This window comes from Muntiacus reevesi, chromosome 5 (genome assembly GCF_963930625.1).
Source record: "Muntiacus reevesi chromosome 5, mMunRee1.1, whole genome shotgun sequence".
Taxonomy (NCBI): domain Eukaryota; kingdom Metazoa; phylum Chordata; class Mammalia; order Artiodactyla; family Cervidae; genus Muntiacus; species Muntiacus reevesi.
In genome coordinates this window covers 94,552,410-94,579,634 of record NC_089253.1, presented here as the reverse complement: position 1 = coordinate 94,579,634, position 27,225 = coordinate 94,552,410, and the positions used below count along the sequence as shown (strand labels likewise).

Sequence of the window (27,225 nt, the reverse complement as noted above, 5' to 3'; positions counted from 1 at the left end):
CATGCCGTGGGAGAGACATGTGAGAAAAGGGTATGCAGGGTGACCCCTTGCTTTTCCCCAACTGTTCACTGCTCCCCACCCCAGTCATGCCACATGCACCGGGGTGCCCACTCTGGGGTTTCAGTTGTCCCCTAGGGGCACATAGGAAGTATTTTAGGATTTCAGCCACACTGCTCAACTCCACCATTGTAGTAAAGATAACCCTATACAATATGTAAATGAGTGGATGTGACCTTGTACCAATAAAACTTTATTTATGATGTCAGGCAGTGGGCCAGATGTGTCCCAGTTTTCTGACCTCTGCCCTAAGGCTTTGTGCTGGGTGTGGTATCAGGGACCCCAGGAGCAGGGGCACAGGATCTCAGCTCCTCAGCAGCCAGCTGAGTCCCTCTCTGGAATGAATTCATTTCCAGGGTGGAAGGAGGACCAGCCTCATTGTTGTCAGGAAAGACGCCTGCCCTTAAGGCGAGAGCAGCTAAAGACGGCCTGTGCACCGTGTGCTGTGCTGAGTCCCTTAGTAGCGTCCGACTCTTTGCCTCCCCATGTGCTGTAACCCACCAGGCTCTTCTGTCCATGGGGACTCTCCAGGCAAGAGTAGTGGATTGGTTTGCCGTGTCCTCCTCCAGGAGATCTTCCCAACCCATGGATCAAAGCATGGTCACCCGCATTACAGGCAGATTCTTTACCTTCTGAGCCACCAGAGAAGTAAAGACTGCCTGCATCCCCCAAATAAACCTTCCTCCTGTGATCACTTGCTCAGTCACATCCAACTCTTTTGCAACTCCATGGACTGTGGCCCGCCAGGCTCTTCTGTTCATGGGATTCTCCAGACAAGAATACTGGAGTGGGTTGCCATGCCCTCTTCCAGGGGATCTTTCCGACCCAGGGATCAAACCTGCGTCTCCTGCAGCTCCTGCGTTGCAGGTAGCTTCTGTACTGCTGAGCCACTGGGGAAACCCCATTTCCTCCTGCATCTTTTTGTAAACGAGGAGACTGAGGCAAAACCAGTGCATCTGTGTCCTGGGGCACAGGCTGGGGCATAAAGTAACAGAAAGGTTTTCTCAACAGCCTGGAGGTCAGGAACTGGCGTCTGAAGGGCCCTGCTCCCTCCACAGCTCTGGGGAGGATGCTCCTCATCTGCTCCAGCTCCCGGTGGCTGCAGCTCCTCAGCTTGTGGCCACATCCCTCCTTCCCCTGCCCCCGTCTTCACATGGATTTCTCCCTTGTTCCGTGTCCTCTTCTCTTGTGTTTCTTGTAAGGACACCAGCCACTGCACTGAGGGCCCATCCTGAATCTAGGGTAACATCATCTCCAGATCCTTACGTAATTCATTAAATCTGTAAAGACACGATTTCCAAACAAGGTCATATTCTGAGGTTCTGGGGGACATGAGTTCTAGGGGGACACTATTCAAACCAATACAGAGAGACCAAGTCTCCTGTCCCGTTGGGACTGGTGAAGATGGGGGCTTGGGAACTTCCCTGGTGGTCCAGTGGTTAAGACCTTGCACTCTCAATGTGGGGGCGAGGGGCATGGTTTCAAGTCCTTGTCAGGAAACTTAAGATCCAATGTGTCATCTGGAGTGAAGAGTAAACAAAATAGATCTTTAAAAATAAATAAAATAGAAAACATTAAAAAAAAAAAAGATCATGGCTTTGGGCACATGGCTGATGGCCCTGTCAGGGGACTGACTGAAGGGCATGAAGCAGGGGAGGCAAAAAAGAAAGTGAGACTATGGCTTTGAAGTCATCTGTGAAGTGGATCATAGGGTGAGGGCTCTGGGTTTCTTGACCCTACTGACACACCCCCTCCCCAGTTTGCCTGAGTGTCACAAAGGTCAAAAGGTGCAGTCGATTCCTGGGGTCCCCATGACACAGACCCACAGACTGAGGGGAGGGGGAGGCTCGCAGCAGATTCTATCCTCTCGGTGCTCTGCAGGCCAGAAGTCGAGGCCAGTGTCTGCAGGGCTGTGCTGCCTCTGAAGGCGCCACAAAAGCATCCATCGCCGGCTCTCCTGGAAGCACGGTAGTGTCCGTCATGGGCTCTTTCCCAGGCTCCCTCCCAGCTCCAAGCAGACCCTTGGCTCTTGGCAGCATCACTCCAGTCTGCCCCTGTGTGTGTGTCCACATGCCCCCTGTTTATAAGGACACCAGTCACATGGGAGTAGGGGCCTCCTGACTCCAGTGTGACTTCTTCTTAACTAATTGCATCTCCAAGGACCCTATTTGCAAACGAGGCCATATTCTAGGGAGGTCAGGTGGGGGAGTCAGGACTTCAACATCTGCAATTGAGGGGGACAAGCCAACTCCATAACCCAGAGCAAACCCTGCTGCCCGTGAGTAGGGTCTCCTGAAGCTCGCTGTGCCCCACACTCTACTCTTTCATGGATCCCAGGTCTGAATGGGCAGAGCTGACCCTTGGGCTGAGAAGGGACTGAGCTGAGACCTGGCTGAGAAGACAGTGCTCAGAAGAGTGAAGGTGGCCGGATGTGTTCTCTGGGGTCTGGATCTGACATCCGCGTGATGGTGTTAGGCTCCAGGCTCCCTCTGTCTCCCCATCTGCACCACTGGGTTCTCCAGTTCAAGTCCAAAAGTGAAGGACGTTCTCAACTGAGAAACTTGCTCCCAGATGTGGACAATGTGGATGGAACAGCTTTAGTTGAGCCCAGTGTCAGGGGATGTCATTCAAGGTCAAGTCCCTTTTAAAGACTCTGGACTGCAGAGTGGGTGTCATCCCATGACCGTGTCTCCACAGCCACTGACCATCCCATGCAGAGAGAGGACTGCTATTCTCCAGTGGGCTGTGCAGGGCACCAGCTAATAGTACAGGCCAAGAACAAGCCTCTTTGGGTCCGTCCCATGTTTGCTGAGTCTCTGCTGTGTGTCCAAAAGGGTTAAGCTTGCTCAAAGGAAAGCTCCTGGTCCCACCTCCTGGGAGGTCACTCCTCAGCTTCAGGAGTATGCTGCCTGATATGAAGGTCTTTGTTTACCTGGGGCCTTGAACTGAGCACATAGTCTATGCTAACAAGGTGATTTAGGCGCGGACTGCAGGCTGCTACATCAGCTTGACCTCTGGATGGGCTGGAGACCACAGTCAGCCACCTGGGAGCTCAGCCTTGTAGACATGACCAAGCCCCAGCCAGGACTGGACACTCAGGCTTGGAGGAGCCTCAGTGGCTGAGCATACCCCATGCATGTTGCTGCCGTGGTCACTGGGAAGCATCGTGCTGTCCACACCTCCATTGGCGCAATGGTTGCAGGCCCCTGGTCTCTCCCACACTCTTCCTATTGCTGATTTTAATCTGTAGCATTGTGCTGTCATAAACTCTAACTGGAGTTTAATAGCTTTGCTCAATGCTGTGGGTCCTTACAGGGAGTTATTGAACCTGAGAGGGGCCCTGGGGACCTCCCAGGTTGCTCTGTGCTATCTCCCCATGGAAATGGGGAGCATCTTTGTGCCCACTTCTGCGGGGGAGGGGGTGCTGAGCTTCACAGGAACTCATTCACTGAGAAGCATGGATAGTATCTCTGCCAGCATGATCACCGGGTGGATCGGCTCTGCGGCCCCCACATCAGTCCTGCACCATCACTGCCAGTCCTCTCCTGCTCTGCATGGGGACAGGGCTAGGGAGAGAAGAGACTTGATGGGGAAGGACCACATTTCTCATGTTGCAGCCCCAGAGGGTGTCATCTTGGGACGTTTCTTACCTGCTAGCTGCGTGCTGCCTCAGTGATGGTGTCTCCGGGAGTCAGTTCATATGGTCTGCTGGGGGTTTGAGAGGTGGACGCCAGTGTCTTGTTCACCTATTTCTCCTTGCAGACAGCCTCAGCACAGTTGACATTTGGGTTCAGTTCTTTCTTCCTCATGAGGCCATCCTGTGCATTATTGGATGTCTGCTGGCTTCTCTGTTGTCATTGTTGTTTTTATTGGGGGATAATTGTTACTACAATGTTGTGTTGCTTTCTGCTGTACAGTGAAGTGAATCAGCTATATGTATACATATATCCTCTCCCTCCTGAGCCTCACCCCACCCCCAACACCCCACCTCTCTAGGTCATCACAGAGCACTGAGCTGAGCTTCCTGTGCTATGAAGCAACTTCCTACTAGCTATCTCTTTTACACGCGGTAGTGTATATATGGGCTTCTCCAAGGGCTCAGTGGCAAAGAATCCACCATATTGTAGGAGATACTGATTTGATCCCTGAATCAGGAAGATCTCCTGGAGGAAGGAAATGGCAGCTTGCTCCAATATCCTCACCTGGGAAATCCCACGGACAGAGGAGCCTGGCAGTCCATAGTGTTACAAAGAGTCGGACATGATTGAAGCAACTGAGTTTGCATGCACAGTGTACATACATCAATGCTACTCTCCCACTTTGTCCCACCCCCTTCCCCCTGCAGTGTCCATGTGTCCGTTCCCCACATCTGCATCACTGCCTGCATCTTTGATGTCTACCTCTAGACGCAACTGGGACCACCCATGTCCCCTGCGTCTCCTGACCTAGCCTGATGTTCCCAGCCCAGGACCACTGCTGCAGTCAGGCTCTGAGGTCCTTTGGGGTGATTCCTTGAGGTGTCAGCACAGCCATTTCCTCGGTGAGCCTCTGTTCTCTCCGCTGACGTCCTGCCCCAGGCTGGAGGGACTTTGGATGGGTGGACATGTCGTCTCAACAGTCTTGTCTCTAAACCTCTCTATCACTCACTCCTTGGAAGGCTCTTCCAGGTCAGTTAGAAAATGATGTGCCTTTGTGTCTCCACCACCAAGCAGGTAGCTTTTTCTGTGAACACCCTAGTTTTAGAAGGTGCACTTTCTAATCAGCCTGCTCCCCTCCAGGTGGCCAACTGCCTCAGAAAGAGCCTCAACCTTGTGGTTACTGTTCCTCAAGAAAGTGAGGCTGGCCTCTCACCTGTCACCCCATGGATGCTGTAATTTCTGCGGTGTTGTCAGAAACCATTTGTCAAAGATGTCCTGTGTATTCAGTGCTTTGTGGTGTTTGTAGAAAAGGAATGGTCTCTTTGTGGTGGAATTGGATACCACAGTCACCTGTCCAACCTCTGGAGACAGACATCCTTGCATCCATTTGTCACTGAGTCTGTGTTCCCATAATGTGGATGCGTGAGAGCCCTGCTGTGGAAAGGAGTCAGTGTAAACCCAGAAATGTTGTCTTTTGCCTCAATTTTGGGGCCCTTGTTCCTGCCTCAGGTACCCACAGGTGAGCCCCACTGCCCCTCCAGGTCTGGAAGGGAGGTCCTGGAAGGGCTGGTTCCTGCCATGGACAGTTGATTCGGCTGCATTTAATAAGAAACTCACCCAGACCCAGAGATGGATTACCAATTTCCCCATCAATCTTCAGGACCTGATCTTATTACAAACCACCACAAATATATCCATAAAAGCCCTATTGATTGATGCAGCGCTTGGTAATCCATCTGTCGCCATCCATTATTCCGGGTATAATTTTTCATTATCCGGATGGCAGCTGATTCCTAGCACATTAGTATACAGTGGCAATTACCAGGAGCAGAAAGAGCCCCTAAATTAGCAGGAACAATCACACCTGTCAGGAAGAGGAAGCGAGATTCCCCACACAGCTTGCTCTGTGCACTGGGACCATGTCTGGATGGCAAAGAGTTTGAAGATGGATTCAGGATTGACCTTGGAAGGTGGAGAGGAGAAAGTAAGTTGTCTTTTCCCCTCTTTCTTGAGTGTATAGAATGTACGTTCCCTTAAGGGTTCATCCTTGTCAACCCAATCACAGCCCACCCAACAGCTGGCCTTGCTCAGGGTCAGTAAGGTTTATGGCATAGATGTTGCTGCTTTTGCATTATGTAATGAGTATCAGAGACCTGGCCGGAGGGAACATCACTGAAGATGGAAGTGTTGAGAGAAATTATTCAGAGAGGAGAAAAGTTGGGTGAATGCTTCCCTAAAAACAGTCCCATTTGTGGCAGCGAAAACCCTGTCCACAGACCCGGGGGTAAGATCTCTCCCAATTCAAGGAGTCTATGCTCTGAGCATTCTTTTATTTTTAAAAATTAATTTTTATTGGCTCTTGTTGCTGTAGTCACTAAGTCATGTCTGACTCTTTGGACCCCCATGGTCTGTAACTCTCCGGGCTCTTTTGTCCATGTGTTTTCCCAGGCAAGAATATTGGCGTGGGTTGCCATTTCCACCCGCAGGGGATCTTGCCCACCCAGGGATCAAACCTGCATCTCCTGCATTTCAGGCAGATTCTTTTACTGCTGAGCCATCAGGGAAGCCCCCTAAGCTTTTTTTAGTTGGAGTATAGTTCATTTAGAGTGTTGTGTTAGTTTCTGTTGTACAGCAAAGTTAATCAATTATGTTGTTTGTTTTTTAGTTGCTCAGTCATGTCTGACTGTTTGTGACCCCATGGACTGTAGCCCTCCAGGTTACCCTGTCCATGGGAATTCCCAGGCAAGAATACTGGAGTGGGTAACCATTTCCTTCTCTAAGGATCTTCCTGACCCAGGGATTAAACCTGCATCTCCTGCTTGGCAGGTGGATTCTTTACCACTGAACCACTTGGGAATCAGTTATTGATACACATATATCCACGCTTTTCTAGATCCTTTTCCCATATAGACCATTACAGAGCACGGAGCAGAGTTCCCTGTTCTATATAACATAGATTCATGTCAATGTATGACAAAACCCACTTCAATATTGTAAAGTAATTAGCCTCCAACTAATAAAAATAAATGAAAAAAAAAACAACATAGGTCCTTATTATCATTCACACAGTGAAGCTTCTTTTCATCCCTAAAGGGAAAATTGAGATAGACACATGACTGAAATATTCCTGAGGGCTATTGATTCAACTGGTAAGATTCTCCTTGATCTTTAATCTCCAAAAATCGAGAATCCTGCTTAATTGAGTGTCACAGAGTGATCTGTTCTCAAGCCAGCTATGCATGAACGTATCCAGTAGGGCGAAGCTGCCCACTGCTGGTAGTTTTGGCCCCACTTGATAAGACAGATGCTTGGCTGTCTTTAAAATCACCTTGACAGTGACAGTGAAGGTCTCAGAAGACTCCAGATCTTTGATGATAGAGAAGTAAGGTTGTATAATACCAGAAGTTTGCAGTTTGAGTCCCAGCTTTAAGCAACCATTCAAAACCGATCGTATATTTCTTAGCTGATAAGCCACATCACCTTCAACTATTTACCTAAATCAGTTGTATGTTTTTGCAAATGAAGTTTTATTGGCGCACAGCCATGCCCACTGGTTGCATATAATCCACAGCTGGGTTGAGAAGTTGCAACAGTGGTCACACTACCTGCCAAACCTAAAGTATTTATCATCTGGCTCCTTATGTCAAACTTTGCCTACCCAGGATCTGTGCAGACTTAAGGGACTTACAGATGAGGAAACAACTCTTGGCATTTGGGGAACCTGAATGATAAGACAGATTCTTGAAACACTACCCAGCTTCTCATGAGAAGTTCTATCATCCTTTTAGGAGTGACCTCTCAAAGAGAGGAAAAGATGAGACATCCTTACTGGGTTTACATCTTCTAATCTGCTTCCTACAAATATCATTCTCACTATGTATCAAAAGGCCTGGTCCTTGTCAACCATCCTGACTGTGGGGTCTTCTTGTAGTCATCAGTCCCTTATGCCTGAACCCAGTAAACCTATCACAACCCACGGGCCAGCCGTGGAAACACAAGGCTGTTTGCTTTGCAAATGAAATACATGAGGAGCAGTAAGGAGTTTGCCTCTAACTACTTTTATTCCCAAGAATGTGGTTACAGATTTGTTTGTTTGGAGTTTGACATTTGATTTTTCCAGAGTAGAGAACTGCCTGCACCCGGGCTCTGCAGTATCGGCAGTGGATTAAATTGATCACGGGTGTGAAGACAGGCGTAGAGAAGTCTTTCCAAAGAGCATGGCCGTGATATTATTGTTGTACTTCCACCCAGATGATCCTGGCTGGTTATTAACCCACATATCATTTTTTCCAAATTTTAACTTGGCAAGTCCTATGGAGAAATTTCACACAGAAGGCAGGAAAAGGGCCTCTAGAACAAAGCAAACATTGGAATTATGTCATTAACTTTCTCCCTGTTCCCCTGGCTTTTTGTTCTCTCCTTTTCAGTTATCAGTTTCATAATATGTCACACAGTGCTGTTGCAAGGTTCTGTATCAGGCAGTTTGTGCACGGTTGGGAGTAGGGGTAGACATAAAGATGATGAAGATTGGGCTTTTTCTGCAGGGTCTCAAAAACTCATGAGAACCTTAGGCAAAGGGCTGGGCTTCTGGTCTTCCTGTCATCAGTGAGGGCATTCCTTGAGCCAGCTGTTTTCCCTCTGATCATCAGTTTCTTCCATTCACCAGAAGAAGAGAATGAATGCTTTTTTCCCCGTCCTTAGTTACAGAGGGAGTGGAAGGGAATTAAACATCTAAGATGCAGCTGGTCATGGAGCTCTTCCCTTCCAAGGACTTTGGTCACTGCAGATGTTCAACCCAACAGAAGAATTCCCTTGGTATGTGAGGTCCAAGTCTAGCGGTGGCCTGGGCCTCTTTGGCCCTGCAGATATTGGGGCATGGACCATAAAGTGTTCTACTCTTGTAAGGGAGCTCTCAGTGCCTCTAGCTGGGCTTGGCCTGAAGTTGAACCAAATCCCTACTACTTTTGGCTCACTCCCATTCAGTGTGCTCTTTTATACTCTATAGATATTGAATTCTCCTAACCTAGGAGATGGCAGGTTTAGCTCAAGAAACAATGGTTCAGTTCTTGCCATGGACTTGGGAGTATGACCTGCCAAGATGGCTGAGAGGCTCTTGACATGGGTCCAGAGCACTCCTTAAGAGATCTATCCATGGAAGAGATGATGAGGCTTAAACACCAGCATCGATAATTTAGCAGATTATTCTCCCCAAGAATGTAGAGGGTAGTGGTGTCAGCCTCTGTCTTGGAAGATTCAAGACCCCCAGATCAAAGCCAAAACAGGAACGAATAAAGTCTGAGATCAAATCCTATAATACTACAGGTCTTAGTATGGGTTTAGGAGCCATCAGATTCTATGTGATCCAAGGAATTTAAACAAACTTGTCCAGATGATTTTCACTACCATGTTTATTATGACAGTATGCACCTTCCAGTGTTGTTGCAAAGAATAAATGAGATAATACACACTTGACAATTTCTAATACTTGAGCATGCCTGTGATCACCGTCATTATGACCAACATCATTATAATCACCATCACCTTCATTATCACTATCAGTATCACCATATCATCATTACCACCATGATCACTAACATCATTACCAGCATACCATCATCATCAATGACATTATCACCATCACCATCACCATTTTCACCATCAGCAATAGCAGGAACATCATCATTACCACTATCACCATCACATCACCATCATCACCACTTTCATCATCACCACCATCATCATTACCAGCATCATATTACCATCATCACCACTATACTATCATCATCACCATCACCATTACCATTTCTGTCATCAAATCACCATCATCAACAGCAATACCACAATGGCCATCAGCAGCAACAACATCAACATTACCACCACTGTAACCATCACCGTTATCATCACCACCATTACCATTTCCATCATCAATGTCACTGTCAGCAATAGCACAATCACCATCATCATCATCATCATCATCACTATCATCAACATCAGTACCATCATAGTCACCATCGCCATCATCAGCCTTCTCTTCACAAGAAGCACAGACGCAGGATGAGCTCATACTGTTCATGACAGCATCCTCATCTCTTGACTGAATCAGAAGGATTGTGTAGATGGAGGGTGAGGGAAGAATGAACAGCCATCTTTCCTGATCATCCATTAAATTAGACATCCATGTCAACCTCCCTCTTCCAACAAAGTCTGAGTTGGGTCTCAGGGAAGAATCTGGTGAATATATAGAGATTATTGAGACTGCTGGACACTTTGTTGGTGGTGAGATTAAGGGTGGTCCCTTACTGGCATATGTAGCTTTCAACTTCATTGTCAGGCTGATCTGGCAGACCCAGAGGAAAGGCAAACCAGCTCAGAGCTTTATAGTACATGTCACATTTTGGGCACAGGTGTATGGGAAGCCACTGGTCAGAACCAGCAGTGAACGCTGCCACTTTTAAAAATGGGCACCACAGCAGCTGTTCCTGAGGGCAGGCACCATGACTGAGTTAGTCAAAACTGGCCCTGCTTGACATGAAGTAGGTACTTAATAGGTGATTCTTGAATCAATGGCTAAAAGAATGAGTGAAGGGAGGCCCATGACATCTCTGGTTTTCCAAGTGTTGCTTATTCTGTGGGCTCAGGAAGGGAATTCCTCGGGGCAAACAGAAATAGCCCGGAAGAAAGGCAGCCAGGAAGAGCTTGTTTTCTGGTCATGCCAATTTTGAATCATTTATTAGCAATTCCCCCCACGAAGATCATATTCAGTGGAGAGGTAACATCTGTTTGTGAGACTGTGTCCTTCAGAGGCTGCCAGAAAAAAGTCTTGCATCTCTGAGATGCTCCACGCTGGACCACGCACATGCCATGTCCTCACCCCAGGACTGGCAGGATCCTCAGGTGTGATGGGTGGGCCTTTGCACCTGGACATCAGAAGTGGAGAGAGACAGATACTCAAGTGTCAGAGATGAAAGAATGGCAGAGAGTCAGCACTCCCAGGGGCAGGGTGCTGCCACCTGCAGGGTTCTCTGCAGAGCCCCTTATGGCTGTTAGCTCCCAGTTCCTCAGGTGTAGTTCTTCCTAATGGAAGAGCGGGACCAGAGTCCCGCTCTTCCAGGTGGACCTCACTGACCAGAGGATTCAACCCTAGTGTCCCAGGAAGGATGTAAAGATGAGTTACACGGGAAGGGATCAGAGGTGTTGCCAGCCAGTCTTTTTTCCCCTCCCCCTGCATCTGTGGTTGATGGAAGGTGATGCAAGGGGAGGGGGGTGGATGGACAGAGGGACAGTACAGACAAAATTCTTGTCCTCTGCCATCCTGTCCCTTGTGTGGGGTTCAGACCACTCTCATTCGGGGCTGTGGCTGCCCTGCTCCTGGAGTGGCCAGTCCTTCTGTCCCTGTCTGCTGTTTCCCCTGCCTCCTTCCCCCATGGTGTATAACACACACAAGAGGAGACAGGACCTGGAGGCCAGACTGCAGATCCTTCTCTGGGACTTAAGGAAGCATCACCCGTTGGGCCTGGATCTCTTATTCCCTGGAAGCTCATCTGGCAGTGAACTTCTTGGAGAGGAATCTGGAAAGATGAAGATGCTCTCCAGTGACCCAAGTGCCTGAATCTACAACAGTGTCACCTGCCTCTCTTCCCTCCCTTCCCAATAAATTCTGGGCTGTCCCAGCTCCTCCCAGGTCCAGGTAAATCCTGCTCCCACCAGCAGGCCAGCTTCACTGGTGCCCAGACACAAGGAATAGCACTTACCCAGGTTGGGAGGAGAGAAAGGGGTGACAGAGCTTACCTGTGCCAGGGGAAGGGCTCAGCAGGTGCAAGAAAGGCCACAGCTGTCCAAGGGCTGAGTCAGTTCTCAGGGCCTGAGAGAGGATAGGCTAGGGCCTCCCTTCCCTGGCTCCAGGTGAGAACAGCCCTGGTACCCTCTGTATCTGGCAGCACCTCCACGTGGGCAGGAAACCGACCTGACCTGGTCCCATGAGGCCCCATCAACACGGGGCCCCCTGCAGGGCTTCTCAACACATGACGGGACCTTGTGTTCAGGGCTGGGTTGATGGGACAGGTCCCTACTCCCTGTCCCTTCCTGGGCCCCTTCATCTCATGCCTCTGGTTTCACGGCTCCCCTCCTCCTTCTCTGTTTCCAGGTTTGGCCGTCCATCAGATCATCACCATCACCGTCTCCCTCATCATGGTCATAGCTGCTCTGATTACAACTCTTGTCTTAAAAAACTGGTAAGGACCCTCGGCCCTTCTGGCTGGGTAACGGGGGTCAGTGGGGGTCCCTGGGGAAGCACACACAGAGAGGTTCTTGCTTCTCAACTCCATCTCAGCTCACAGCCTAGGGAATCATTTCTCTGTTTGGGATGGAGAGTGCCACGCAGCTCCTGCCCTGCTCAACTTGCTCCCCTTTGCCCAGGCAGCTCGGCTGCCCAGTGGGAGGAGCTGTTCCCTGACAGTGGCTTTCTCTGCGGGACACAAGCCCAGCCTGCTTGGCTGAATTCTTTAGGCCGCAGGTAGCCTGTTCCTGGAGCCCATCTCTCGGATCCTAGTGCCCCTCTGAATGTCCCCCTCACAACTCAGTTTGGTTTTCCTTATTTCCTACCAGCAGCCTGGCTGGGGTCCCTGCCCGCCCCTTGCTGTCCCCCGCCTTCCTCTCGCTGCCACTCTGTGTCTGCTGAACTAGGTTACTTCTTTGCTCCAGGCGGCCTGTCTTCGCCTATTTCCTCCTGGAAATTGGCCTACTTTGGGCTTGGCCTTGCTGGGTGTACACACCTGCTACACCCCTGGGAGAATCGGGGGGCTGCCAGCTGACCCCACTGCCCGCACGCCTCCCGGGCCTCTGTCTGCCTGCAGTCTCTCCTCCGGCTACATACTGAGGCTCCTCTTAACAGCAAAGCCAAAACACCTCGGGTGCAAATCATCCCCCTGCCGACCTTGGTAGGAAGTCACAGGTTGGTGGGAGGGAGGTGCTCTGAGCCTCCGGATAACAGAAACTTGAGGAAATGCAAGAGAAAGCCGGCCTCTGGGTTTATGGAGGACCAACTGCAGAGAGCCCAGGGGGGTCTTGGAGCAAACCCTGGACCTGGGGTGTTTTCTGGGGGAGATAGTGAAGATAATGGTCAGCTCTCAGCAGGGTGTCTTGGGCAGGGCTGGCTGGTTGGAGAAGGGGTGGATGCTCAGCAGGTCCGATCCCACTGGCTGTCTTGATGAGTGAAATCCCCTCCCCACCAAGGAGGTGGCAGACTGTGATTTTATAATAGGCAACAAGCTTCCTCTTGGTTTTCCCACACTTTGGGGTTTGCAGCGGACCCTCAAAGAGCCTTTTGGGGAAGACAACCCAGCAGGGTGAATGAGTGGTTCCATAACATTGGGTGGGAGGGGGGGTCCCCTGGCTTTCACATCCATCTTCCCACCTTCATTTATGGGCTGTCTTCCCTGCCAGCTATCGGGATATCTCTCGTTGGGAAGAGGCAGGGAATTAACACAACTTATATGGAGACAGGCTCATGAAACCCTGCCCCTTGCAGCCCACTCACTCCACAAAGGCTCTGAGCTGTGAAGCAGGTAGAAGAGAAGAACGGATGAGTTGATGAGAACCACTCCCCCCGTCTCAAATCTCCTCCTCCCCGCCCTCCTTCATGGGCATGACACTTCCTTCCATCCTTGTGAACTTACCCTAGAGGTGACTCCTGGAGCCGGGAGGGGACCCCACACACCTTCTCTATCAAATCCCCTGGCCAACAGGGGTGCGACCCATGTGTGCAGTCTACACAGTATCTGAAAGCCTCTGTGGTCCAAAAGAACAGGGAACGAAGGCAGGTACCCATGGGCACAAACACAGTCTTCTTCATAGACCGAAACGATCTGGTTTCATATCCAGCTTGTGAGCCTGGGCAGAGGAGAGACTGAAGATAAGAGTTCCCAGTCTTATCTCTCCCCAAAGATAATTACGTGGTCCATGCCACATGAACCATGGCAGCCCCCATCTGTGCACAGAGCTTTCCCCATGATCATCGTTTCCATACCATCTAGGCGTTCCTGGGGAAACTGAGTCAGTACCACCGCCGGGCTGACATTCCTTGGCCAAACCAGACCTCCGCTCCCCAATAACACAACTCCACCCCTCACTCCTTAATCCTTCCTGCAATAACGGTCTCATCTAAAATTCAAATTTTATTTTGTTTTTAAAAAAGAGCCCATTGCTTGTGGTTGATCTTTCTGAAGAGGCTGGAAATTACTATTAAATGATGTGTAATTAATACCTGGAGGTGAAGGTTCCTTAGCGTCAGTGCGGGAGATGCTGGTGGGTCTCTGCGCCTTTGAGTCCCGCACCCCCACCCCGACCTCTCTCTCCCCCAGCTGCGCGCAGAGTGGGAACCCACGTAGGAACAGCCACCAGCGGAAGACGAACCATCAAGAGGAGAGCTGCCAGAACCTGACAGACTTCACGCCTGCCCGGGTGCCCAGCAACCTGGACATCTTCACGGCCTACAATGAGACCCTCCAGTGTTCCCACGAGTGTGTCCGGGCATCCGTGCCCGTCTACACCGACGAGACGCTGCACCCGGCCGGGGAGTACAAGTCCACGTTTAATGGGAACCGGTAAGCGCAGGCGCGAGCCAGAGCCGGCCGCTGCTCCCTCCTGGGGATGCCGGGTCTATGGATGGGTGTCAGGCAGCCTTCTTATCTCTTTATGCAGTCGGGCTACATGCGGCAGCTCATTTGCTGAGATGAGACAAGAGGGGCACTAAGGTGCCAGAGTTCACATCTGGACCCCTGCACTTGGCCAGTGGATGGACCTGTCTTGCTTGGTGCTGGATCCCACATGCTAGAAGCTGAGCAGACAGCTCAGAGCCCAGAATCAGCCTCTTAGTCTCAATCAAGCCTCCAAAATATCAATAAATCATGATGGGCCCCTCCCTCCCCAGTCAATATCTGTGAACCCCCAACACTAAAATGTCAGCAGCAAATCTGGCAGAAATATCAAATACCAAGCAGACTCCTGGTTATTAAATGCTCTTTTTAATGAGTCATATGTAATCCCTCAAAGAAGACATGTCTCTAAAACCATCCCTGGGAATATTTAAGAAACCCTTGAGTCAGCTTCTGAAGGTTTATCCGGAATTAGATTAAAACATCAATAAGCTATTTTTTTTTCCTAAGTGAGTACACATTCATGCATCATTTTGTAAATTAAAAGAGAAACAATTCTCCAACGACTTAAAGATCTTAGGAAGAAATGAGCAGGACAGCAGGCTGACTTGAGGGGCATGGGGTCAGCGACGGGAGTGGTGACCAGGGACACTGCCCAAGGTGCCCTACCGGTCTCCTCCCAGAATCCAGGTCGAGGAGACTCAGGGGAGCCTTCAACTGCTGTGCCCGTTGCTCATGTTGGCCTTGTCCTGCCCTGGAGAGTGAAGAGGTGTTCCTTAGACACCTCCCTGCTGCTCCTCTCCTGGTATCTCCACGTCGGACTTTACTGTATGTTCTGAGATACTCCTTCCCCAGGGGAGAAGAGTGGAGAGCAGAAACCCCAGGACCCTCCCTCTGAACGACTTTGCTTTTACTCGGCCACATTTGGGGAGCCCGTGGGTTGCATCCCAGCCTTCCCAAAGGCCTAGTTCACAAAAAACTGGAGAAAAAACTTCCAAACCATTTCATTGACTGTGTGCCTGTTTGGATATAAATCTTGGCCACCCAGAACCTCAGGCCTGGGGGGAGGAGGAAAAGGGAGTGGCTGGGTCCTGGAGTTTCACTGTGTCACCCTCTCTGCCCCCATGTCCTGGGAGAGCCCTGTCCATGTGCGGGGTAGGCGCAGCTGGCTGGGGTGGACACCCTGGAGGGAACAGCTTCTCACACTGGGGCCAAAGGTGATGCTCTGTTGGTTCTCACTGGCTCTGGGAAACATTCGCTCAGTCTCGAAGGGAACAAAAATAACTGGAGGCAGGGGGCATTTTAGACATTAGGCCTTTCCCTCTCCATAATGTGCAGTAAAGTGGGTGGAAGGCACCCACTGATCTTGGAGGCAGAGACCCTGAGCTTTGCACTCATCCTGCAAATGAAAAACTGAAATCCAGACATAGCATCTCTGTGCATCTTCACCGGATTCGTCCTAGGCACGGAACCCTTGGACTGTGTGTCCTCTTAGGCCTCCCAGACTGGAAGGGAACTGGCCAACACAGGGGGAGGTGGCCAGTGGGTCCAGGCCAGGTGAAGCATCACCTTCTGGGGGTTCTTTTTCCTGGAGAAGCCAGTTTTCTGCAACAGGTCCCAACCAGCCTGCCTGTCAGGTTTTACATATGAGCCCTCGAAAGCCCATTTTTCTGCTTGCTGCAGGCCCTCTTCTTCTGATCGGCATCTTATTCCTGTGGCCTTTGTGTCTGAGAAATGGTTTGAAATCTCCTGCTGACTGGCCGAAGTCTTTTTTACCTCCTGGGGGCAGGGCAGACGCCATGTGTCTGTTTTATGGTACGTACCTCTCTTATTGGACCTTGCTTGACTTTCCCTACCCCCATCTCCCCTCTGGAATACTGGGAGCCTGTCTGGACGTGGCAGGTGGGCCTCAGCTAGGGCATCATTGCCCTGGATGCAAACCAAAGGGTTGGGCATGTGGTCTCTCTGCTGCACTCATTAGAAATGCCCCCACATCCCGGTGGGAGGGAGCAACAGACTCAGGAACCCCTGCTCTGCAATCTTGTCCAGTTCTGCCCATGCTGCTCCATCTCCCAGGAAGACCTGTAGGGCAGGGCACCCCAGGTCTGAAAACAAGCCACAAGTACCCCCCTCACTTCCCCAAACAAGAGGAGATCAGAGCCCCAGCCCAGTGGGCAGACACTATGCCGCCATCCCGTCGTTACGTGGGGGTAGGGAGAGAACACCAAGTGGAATTAAAATACAATTTTGAAATATAAAAAGAGATAAGAAAGAAAATGATAAAGAGAGAAAGTGAAGAGTTGAGACGTCTACTAATTTGAAGCCAGGGACCGGGACCAAAACAGGGATGAATTTGCCATGCTCTGCTGGATAGGAACATTTGGTTTGCTTTCAATGATATTGACTTTAATGCTGACATTAAATTGCTTTCTTCTGTGCTGAACCTCCTGAACACGCAGGCTGCTGTGTGGGGAAGAGCATCTCATCACCCCCCAGTGATTGCACACTCTAGATGAACAGTCAGTTGAGGCAACCAGGGTTTTTGTTTTTGTTTTCTCGTTTTTCTTGTTTGATGCTAGGGTTTTCAAAGGATGACATCTTGCTCTTTCACAGAGAACATCTTTTTTCCTCCAGATCTTCTCTCTAAGCATGATGTCACATCCCTTCCAGAAGCAGGGAATCCAGTTTCTAGGGTTATCCATATTTGAAAAAAATTTTTTTTTCTTTACTACTTTTTTTCACCTTCTGATATGGGGACTGAGTGGGAAATGTCATTGTCAGAATTGGAGGAGGGCCCAGGGCTTCTTAGGGTGTACCCCATCTTCTTAGGGAGCACCAGGACCCTCAGAGGCCTCTGCTTACAGCACCTCTGAGGGGCCAGGGGGCCCAGCTGCTTGGAGAAGCAGGTATGAATCAATCAGTTCATAATCCCAGCCCTAGAGAATTGTATATTTGTTCCACATCAAATGTCCAGCCCTCACTGAAGCCAGAACGACCCGATTAGCACTATGTTTAGCTGATGGGTGAAGGAATATAATGAGGTTAAAATGGAAACTGACCCCCTACTCACACAGAGGCCTTTGCTGAGAAGTGTGGGCCAGGCAGGTGAGATGAGCGCTGTGCCCGACATTCAAGAGCCACATGCCCTGGGCACAGCTTCTCCATCAGATGCTTGCACCTTTGTCTGCCCGGACGTGACTCATCTCATTAAGGCCTCGGACAAGCTCCCTTTGGCGTTTCAACCCAGCAAGTGATGGGGAAGTTCCCAGTTAGCCGCGAAACTCCTGTCTGCCTGGTGAGGCCTCTGCAGGGCGGCAGGTGAGCACCTGTATGTCCTTTGGGATTTCACAAATGCATACATGTGTAAGGCATTGACCTGGGAGGCCCTAGCCCTGCACATCAAAGACTTCTGCCGTCTTCCTCCAAGAGCTGCGGACCTGCAGGCCTGAGGTGGACACGCCTTTACTCCAAGTAGCCCCCATCTGGAGAGGATGGGGGAGACACTACCCTAATGGCGCATTTACATGGCAGCTCACTGCACACCTTTGACACCTGGAGACCCATTCAGCCTTCTCGGCAATCCCACCTACAGATGGGAAACGAAGGTCAGATGGGGAGGTCATGTGACTTGCCTGAGGCCAGTCCTGTTGTAAGTGGTGGGGCCACGTGACCCCAGGCCACCTGACTCCGGGGCCACACTCTGCCCACCGGTCAGACTTCCTCAACTGCTATTCCCGGTGGAATGCCTCTGTGCCCCTTTCCATCCCTGACGGCACCCTCAGTGGGAAGGGAATCAGGTAGTTGGAGAGGAGGGAGGGGTCTCCAGCTGATTTGGCATCCTTGCAAGGGACTCCCAGCCTGACTCTGCAGAGCAGGGAGCCTTGTAGTTGGAAACCTCCAAAAGTCTGGGCCGAGGATTGAACCAGGGAGCCGCAGACCTGACTTTAAAAAGAAAACCAGGTTGGGAGGAAAAAGTGCTTTTTATCCACACCTCTGGTCCAGAAGACCTTCCCGTCCCCTTCGCCCAGTTCTCTCTAGCAGCCCGGGACACAGAAGGACCCCATGAGCTAAAGGGTGGGTTCTCCCCGTGTGCCACCCCAGATGGGCCCCAGGGACCATGTTCTCCACTAGGTGTCCAGACCCCACTTCCCAACTCTGCGTGAGGATCAATTTCAGGACCAACCCATCTATGGGAAGACACCTCTGTGTCTGGAGAGCTCGACCCTCCCACCATGGATCTCAGATGGGCATTTTGGGGAGGTGAGAAGAGGCAACAGGACTCAGCTGGAGCCTGGCCACGCTCAGCCACTGTGCCTCTGGACTCAGGGCAGCGGCTCCCTCCAGCCGACTCCTCCCGGGGACACAGAGCAGGAGGTCCATGTGAGCAGCCTTGTTAGTCCTTGATAAACGCTTACACATCCCTTCGCGGTGGGTCAAATGGGCTGTTTGTCACTCACTGGGAGGAAAGCATTCGCATTCGAAGTGTCCCTGATGTCTACAGTTAATGCCTGGATGTGAGGATGGAGCGGTGGAGAGCCAGGAAGACGGCTCAGATTTATGGGGATTCTTATTGTCCCTTAAATAAATAGCAATTAATACTGGAACATTTAATTAAGGTTTAAGAGCCAGCAGAGATATTTATCTCTTGCATAACTGTTAGGCCTCTCCAAATGCATTTTTAATGATGTTTCCGCAGTTTGTTACAGCACCGTCTTGTGAGCTCACGCTAACCCACACGCACGTCTGGGACCCAAGCCCCGCCCACCCTGCTTCCCTGCGGGCAGCTTGATGGTGATTCTGGGGCTCGTGGACACAGGTGACCCCACCTGGGCAGAAACTTGGCCCATTTCCCTAGATTCAGCCTCTGTGATAGATTCAAGCACTTTTTCCCTGGACCCTCCTCCTCAGTGGAGCCTGATGGAACGCTGGGAAGACAAAACGAGGCGGCCTTTCCTGCTCCGAGGAAAGAGACCTTGAACACAGGCCTGTTATTGACTCGGGCTAATTTCCTGTCATTTTTCATGCAGCAAGTAAACTTCAGAAAAACCTCATCAGTGTTCAGATCTTCCCGTTTGCCAAGGCCACTTCATTCCAGCCTGAGAACTCATAAAAGCTCTTGCATCCGAAGCAAGTGAGAAATAAATCATGCGTTATTATTATTTTCAAAAAAACACACTGAAGATATAACTAATAAAAAAAACAAGAAGTGCACCTGAGCCTTCCTGCTTTGTTCTGAAAAATGCATTAACAGAATATCCAGCTTCTGTAATTCAAAGGAACATTTTCTTCAAAGCAACATCCAGACCCTTCTGGAAGCCGTTTTCTCCCCAAGCTGAGAACCAGCACCAAGGAAACCGGTGTGCAAGGAGCTTTTTCGGGATGTGGAGAAACTAACTAGAGGCTCACTCTCCAGGAGGCCTTGCTGCCAACTGCCTGATCTCTTTGTTCCTCAGAAGCTGATGCGGATCTTGAAGCCCAGGACCCCCGTGTGGTTTGCAGCTCCAGGGGCCATGGAACCCGAGCATCCCCTTCCAGGCAGCAGAGGGCACTGGTTTCTCCCAAGTCAGGATTCATCCTGGATCCCTGATCGCTCAGATCTCTCTCCAGCCACAGCTTTCCCTTCTGGCTCAGAGTCTCCCCTATCTGTCCTCACCAGCTATACGACCTCACCAGTGTCCTTCTCCAGGCAGGATGCACCTTCCTCTCTGCCCCTCCCTGGGTGAATGCCAGGCTGAGAGGCTCTTGCTCTGAGCCTTTGGATCAGAAAAAACCCAGCCCTTCCCCTCAAGTTGAGTGCAAGCAGCAGGGTTTCAGCAGGAACTGGGGCAGGCCTGGAAGGTGGCCTGGCAACTGAGACCTCTCCTCCTCCTTGCAGTGGACCACCACCTCTGCAGGAAGCCAGCACTGCTCTTCCAACAGCTACTCACGGTGCAGAGTTGGAGTCATCGCTCTTTCTCTATCCCACCTCCCTCTTCTTCATCCTGAAAGAGTGAAAGTGAAAGTGTTAGTCGTTGGTGTCTGACTCTTTGCTACCCCATGGACTGTAGCCTGCCAGGTTCCTCTGTTCATAGGATTTCCAGGCAAGGATATTGGAGTGTGTTGCCATTCCCTTCTCCAGGGGATCTTCCCTACTCAGGGATTGAGCCTGGGTCTCCTGCATTGCAGGCAGATTCTTTAATGACTCAGCCACCAGGAAAGTGCCTGAGATGCTGATAGAAGCAGATATTGGTAAGTTTTGAAGATGCTTGGCCCCCTCAGTGGCCCAAGAGCCCCCCCAGCCATCCTCCCAGGCAGGCAGTTTGTGAAGGTCATTCCAGACAGAGAAGGGGCTGAGGACAACGCTTCTTTCACACAGATGCCTCTTCTCTGAGTTTCATCCAGTGTTGCTCTCCCTCTAGCGGGCCAGACTCAGAGCTGGTACCCAGGCAAACCTTGGAGGACCTGGTAGGCACCCATGACACCTGGGTGACGTGTGATGTACACACACTCAGGTACAAACCAGTGCCTGAGGAGTCACAGAAACAGATGCTCTAACAGAGATGAAACAGAACGTGCTTAGGAAAGGAAGGGGTATCCACGAAGGTCTCCCCAGGGAGGTAACAGTCAGCAGAAACTTGGGGGTTTTCAGGTCAGAGATTTGCTATTGAAGCCAGGCACCCGCCCAGAAAGAGGAGAGGGAGAGATGGGGCAAGAGGGGCCGGGCCCTTGTCCTCAAGGATCCGAGGAGCCACTGTCAGAAGCACTGGAGACTTTTCAGCCTTTTAGCAGATAATGTCTGTTTGGTGGGAAAACCTCAGGAGACAGCTGGCCCCAGGGAAGAAGCAGTAGCAGCTCCTCCCTCATCTGTCTGGTTAAGGTTGCCAGGAAGGATCGGAGAGCAGCCCCAGGCTGCAGTTCTCCCTTCTTAGGAAAGGAGGCCCTGTGACTCCAGGTCCCACCCTGGACACATCTGAGGGTGGGGAGGGGCCTGGTGATCAACCTGATGGGGCAGTGGGCAACAGCTCAAACTAGAGACTGTCCCAGATCTGGGCAGATGGTCACTAGGCCTGGGTTTTACTGTCCCCTTATTTTTTCATGGATGACAGAGGATGAGATGGTTAGATAGCGTCACCAACCCAATGGTCAATGGACATGAGTTTGAGCAAACTCTGGGAGATGGTGAAGGACAGGGAAGACTGGTGTGCTGCAGTCCATGGGGTTGCAAAGAGTCGGCCACAACTTAGTGACTAAACAATAGCAACAATATTTTTTCAATATGTATATATTTTAAGATTTATGTATATATGTATATATTTTAAGATGTGGACCATTGTTTAAAAGTCTTTTGTTGAATTTGTTACCATATTGCTTCTGTTTTATGTTTTGCTTTCTTGGCTATGAGGCATGTATGATCTTAGTTTCCCGATCAGGGATCAAACCCACACCCCCTGCATTGGGAGGTGAAATCTTAACCCTTGGACCGCCAGGGAAGTCCCCCAATATATTTCTTAAGTTCCTAAAATTGTAGTAAACTATGTATCACATGAAAGTGACCATTTTACTTTTAACTGTTTTTAACGGAACAGTTCTGTGGCATTAAGTGCATTCACAATTGTGCAGCCGCCGCCACTGTCCACCTCCATAACTCTTGTTTTTTTTCCGGAACAGGTATTATGCCCCCCTTAGAAACTGACTCCCCCCAGCCCCTGGCCCTGGCACCCGGCTTTCTACTCTCTGTCCCCAGGAACTTGACAACTCTGAGGACTTCTTATAAGTGGTATCATCAAGGATTTGTCTCCACATTTTTAACTTTCTAAAGATTAAAAAGAAGGTGGATATACAGGAGGGACATTCTGCTTTAATGGTTTCACTTTTTTAACCACACTCCCTCCCTCCCTGCAGATCCTAGAGAGCCTAGGGGTCGGAGTGGTCGGCGGGGGAGGTGAGGGAGACAGCTGGAGTAACCCTCCCAAGGGTGGTCCAGCACACAGCTGACCAGATATCCATTTCATCACACTCCTGCTCACAGCAGGGCGGACCATCCCACAGGAGATGAGTAGACGCCCCATTTGGGCCTCCTGGGGTTGCCCAAACAGGTGTCACTTGTTTGGGCAAGGCGACGCCCTGCCTTTCTTATCCAGACTACGAGGGGTCCCGGAGAGGGAGCAGGCACTGCCACCCCACCCCGATGGAGTAGGCTTCCATGTGCCGAGGCCCTCGGAGAAGATGATGGATGCGGTGCTGAGCAGATGCTCGCCTGCGGGCTGCAGGTGTGTCCCTGCACCTGGATCTTCGGTCGTCCGTCCTGTGGAGGCTCGCCTGGGGGGCTTAATTGATGCAAGAGAAAGAACCCTACCCCAGAGTCCATTTAGAAGAAGGGTGCCATGGTATCCTCTTTATACCATTTGAGGGTCCGATTTCCTGTCATTGTGGGAGTGTGGACGAGGACTCTGAGTGACAGCAGAGAGACACCACCCCACCTTTGTAACAGAGCAGCAGCTTTGAGCCACCCCCCTCCCCCAACCCGGGGCTGAGCTACGGGGCATTCATTCTGACTTACCTGGCCATGCCCAGGACGGCTGTATCTCTCTGTCTTCCCGGGGGATGCTGACCTCAGGGTCTGTCACTGAGGCAGGATGACTTTGGGGTCCCAACTTTCTGAGCTAGCACCCTCAAACTGGGCAAAAGCCAGCTGCCTCTTTGCAGCCATCTGACCTGGCGTGCATGCAGGGCATTTCACGTTCTTCCTCTCTCCAGTGAGATCACTTCCTAGGGAGACCCAAGGGGTGGTTTTTCTGATGCAGTCCGTCAGCCTCCCCAAGTTCCAGCCCTGCTCCAGCTGAGCAGGATTAAAATGGATTCCATTGCTTCCTGCAGCCCAGGACTGGAGCTGGCAGTCCCTCTGCCCTTGGCGGCAGGAGCTGGAAGGGGAGCCAGCAGGATGCTGAATGCATTCAGTCACCTGCAAGCCTGGGGTGCCATACCTGCTCATGAGTTAGTGCAGGGGTGGTCCCAGCCCCCTCTTGGGAATCCCAGGCCCCTCCCTCAAAGGCAGGAGGACCATGCTGTCAATTACTGTAATTAACACGAGGGCCCCTCAGGATTCCTAGCATTTGTAGCCGTCCTTGGTGACCAGGTCCAGCGAGATAGCTTTGGTGCCCCCAGGATGACACTTGCGTGTTGTTTAGCCAGGCAGCTGTGTACCTGGGTCTCAGTGACAGAGGCTCAGAGGGGCCTCATAGACACCTACTACTTTTGACCCACTGCCATTTAATCTCTTCTTGTTTTCTTTCCACACAGGATTCCGTTGGTGAACCTGTAAAAAAAATTAAAAATTACAAAAAAAACACAAAACCTAAAACTAAACTATCTAAGGGGAGGGTCCCCACCCCTACCACTTCTGTTTGCCGGTGGGGAACTCTCAGAGCAGGACGCTATAGGCCAAATATATTTTTATAAAAATGCTGACGCCTATGGGGGACTGCCTTCTCCCAGAGCTCCTTTGGGAAACAGAAAGAAGACCCAGCAGAAGGACCCGGAGACAGAAAAAGGGCAGGAGGACGCACCAGAAGCTGGAGTTTGTACTTCGATTCTGAACCTGTGCCAATAATACCATTATGTGCCATGTACTGACCCGAGAGACTTGGTGACAAAGCCGAAGCCAAGCGAACCATAAGGAGTAAACTTACAGAAAACAGGAGTGGGCATCTCTTCTGTAGAGTCACTATTTCTGGTTAATATACATATATAAATATATAAAGACACACAGATACACACACACACACACACACACACACCCCTTTTTTGTACCGTAGCAATTTTTGAAGACCTTCAATGTTCCTTTTTAAAAAAAAAAATGTGTTCTCGGTTACAAAATCTGATTTCTTTAACATGCTTAGTATGAACAGGATGAACTGGTGTTTTCTACTTTGCAGGCTAACACACAGGCACACGCGCACATACACACACGTCCGCACATATATATGCATACACTGGAAATGCAGTTCCACGCGTGAGCATATTCTTCTGGTGACCTGGTGTCTCATCGCTGTCCAGCCTGGGGCGGCCGTGATGCGCAGACAAGACCCTCGAACAGCATGTCCTGCGTTTGCTGTGTATTTGGTGAGTGGCACCGGGTGTGTGATTTCTCATGTTGGGCCAGAATGAAGATCGCCAAGGTTTTATCTACATACATACATACATATATATATATAATCTCTATACACATAAATATGATCTTTTTTCATTGAGTTGTTCGGAGAAGCTTCCTAATAGCCATGTGCACACGTGTGTGGCCGGCCACTTACAAACAGGCCTGAGCATCAGATTGGGGGAGGGGGGTTGGCTGGCGGATTCTTGGCCATCTTTGTGTTATACAAGCATAGACCGAACTAAAGGAATTTTCCAGTTTCCAGAATTAAAGGAATATATCCTCGTAGTGTGTGTGCGCGTATGTCAGAGCGTAACTCAGAAATACGTGATTGCCCCGTTCATCTGGGCAGGAGCACTGGGTCCCGGGTCAACTTGCTCCGGGTCTTGTTCCCACACACTGGCTCTCAAAGGTCACCCACTCTTTCTAGAGCCTGAGAGTGACTTCGAACCTTGGTGGAGATGGTGGCAAAGATGCTGTCTCTTGTCAGGTCCCGTTGGCCAGCCTGTGAGCTTTGCTGTTAAGAATTCCACCTTGGGGCCTCTGAACCCCGACCACGCACTTCAGTGGAGATCCCCATCTTTACAGCCCCCACTTTATAAAGGCACCCTGTTGCCCCCCCCGACTGTCAGTGTGAGCACTGTAAAAGATGGGGATCCATCTGGGCCTCAGACAGAGGGCATGTCCTCCTCCTGGGGACCCCAGATTCTATGCACAGGGCCTGTCTCCTGTGAGTGATGACACCAGTATGGCATGAAATGCGACAGGTTAAGTTGATGGGTTAAAGGTCATCAGGCAGGAAGCTAACCCCTCCTACTCACTCACTGATAAGGCAGGTGACCCAGTCCTTTCACCAGACTCCCTCCACGACAACCTTGAAATGTACTTGGAAACTTGGCTTTGGTAACTTTTAATATGTGGGAGAGTCAAGCGATGCCAGCAGAGGGAAAATGTCATTTTGTCACAATGCCCATTAAGATCTGTTTTGGGGATACCCCCCTCCAAGAGTGGGAAAACTGTGTTTTTTGGTTTTTATTTTGTCATCCCCCTACCATCCAAAGTTCTGCCATATTGGACAAGAAGCCGCTAAAGTCCACTCCAGGCATTCATCATCTCCAGGCTCCTGACTCGCCCGCACAGTGCTCCTGCCAAGCTGCTCTCAGCCCAGCACCCAGCACAATCAGCTCTCTGCCTCCAGTCACTCTCCCACCCCAGGGAGGGTGGCCCTGGGGCCTTTGTGACTCAGGCGAGCGCTGTGCAGTGTGAATGACAGATGAGGGCTATGGGAGCCACCACTGTGTGTCAGATGAGATGAAGGTGATGGCAGGGGTGTCTGCTGTACCACTGATAGCAGAGCCTAGGGTTCCTGATGGGGACGCGGCTCAGTGACCAGGGCATCACCTCTAACTGTAGCTCAGTCCTCTCCCCTGGACCTCAGGCTGCCTAACCACTGGCTGACACAGAGCTTCCGAAGGAAGCTTCAAATAGCAGCTACTTCCTCTGCCTCCAACACACACACAAACCCCTTTGGCACATGTTCAGGGCTGAGCCGGGGGATGCGTGTACCACCACCAGAAAAGCCATGCCTGCATGTTCCCCACTGGGAATTCTAGCTGTGTACTGACATCTGTCCAAACAAATCCACTTTGAGGAAGGCTACCATATCACGATGATGGAGGGAAAGTGTGTAGAGATGCTTTATTTTTAAAATGGTTACCTGGAAACATCATCTCCATACTAGAAGATGAAAGTGAGTAGGCTTAGAAAATTAAGCTTCTTCCACAGCCAAGTCTGAAATGATACAGCACAGGTTTTTTCTGACTCGGGCTCCGTGTTGTCGTTGTGGCTAAGTTGTGTCTGACTCTTTGAGACCCCGTGGACTGCAGCACGCCAGTCTTCCCTTTCCTCCAGTATCTCCCTGAGTCTGCCTAAATTCATGTACATTGAGTCTGTGATGCCGTTCAGCCATCTCATCCTCTGCCACCCCCTTCTCCTCCTGCCCTCACTCTTTACCAGCATCAGAGTCTTTTATATAAAAAAAAAGTCGGTTCTCCGCATCAGGTGGCCAAAGTATTGGAGCTTCAGCTTTAGCATCAGTCCTTCTAATGTACATGTGTATATTTGTCTGAACATGTATGTATCTGTGTGTGATGAGTTTGGCCTGGCCATGCTTGCCGTAGACCCAGGGGTGACGCTCTGGGCCAGCCAGTGATCCCTCTTCTCAGCTCTTTGGATTTCAGAGTCCAGCAGTGACCCAGTTGTATCTTCTTAGGCCCCAGGGCCCCAGTTCTTACATTTCCTTCAGCTTTTTTTCTCTTCTTCAAAAAGCATAACTCAAAGGAAGCCTTCATCTTATTGTTTGGTGAGGCTGCCATCTTGGTGAGGTACTGCCCTCATGGGTTTTACTTTCTGTGACAGGCAGAGGCAAGCAATTAACACAGATGCAAAGAAAATAATTTTCAGAGAGAGGGATGAAGGAAAAATTAAATAAGTTTATAAAAAAAATAAATTTCAGAGAGAGATGGTAGGAAAGCAACAGAGTAGGATGACAGGAAAGAGAGAAAAGTGGGAGCTGTCTGGGTTTCTTCACCTGGCCATCATCTCCAACTGGGAAGTCATCTCCACTTGTTTCCTGAAGGTTGGTCTGGGAATGAAGGATAAAAGTGAAGTGCCAAGAGATAAGATGTTCCAGTCGTTACAACTATTCTACCCCCCCAAGCATTCTAGCTAGGAGAAACACCCAAGGAAG

General features: G+C 50.4%; 1 protein-coding gene across 1 annotated transcript in view; it reads left to right on the top strand.

The window, feature by feature from the left end:
* AJAP1 (adherens junctions associated protein 1) overlaps positions 1-24,660 on the top strand; it is a 128,037-nt gene extending 103,377 nt beyond the window's left edge. The window contains exons 3-6 of the mRNA XM_065936861.1: positions 11,839-11,926; positions 14,054-14,296; positions 16,031-16,162; positions 23,627-24,660. Of these exons, the coding sequence (XP_065792933.1) occupies positions 11,839-11,926; positions 14,054-14,296; positions 16,031-16,103 (404 nt within the window). The 3' untranslated portion in view covers positions 16,104-16,162; positions 23,627-24,660. The remainder of the gene's footprint in view (positions 1-11,838; positions 11,927-14,053; positions 14,297-16,030; positions 16,163-23,626) is intronic.
* The last annotated feature ends 2,565 nt before the right edge of the window (positions 24,661-27,225 follow it).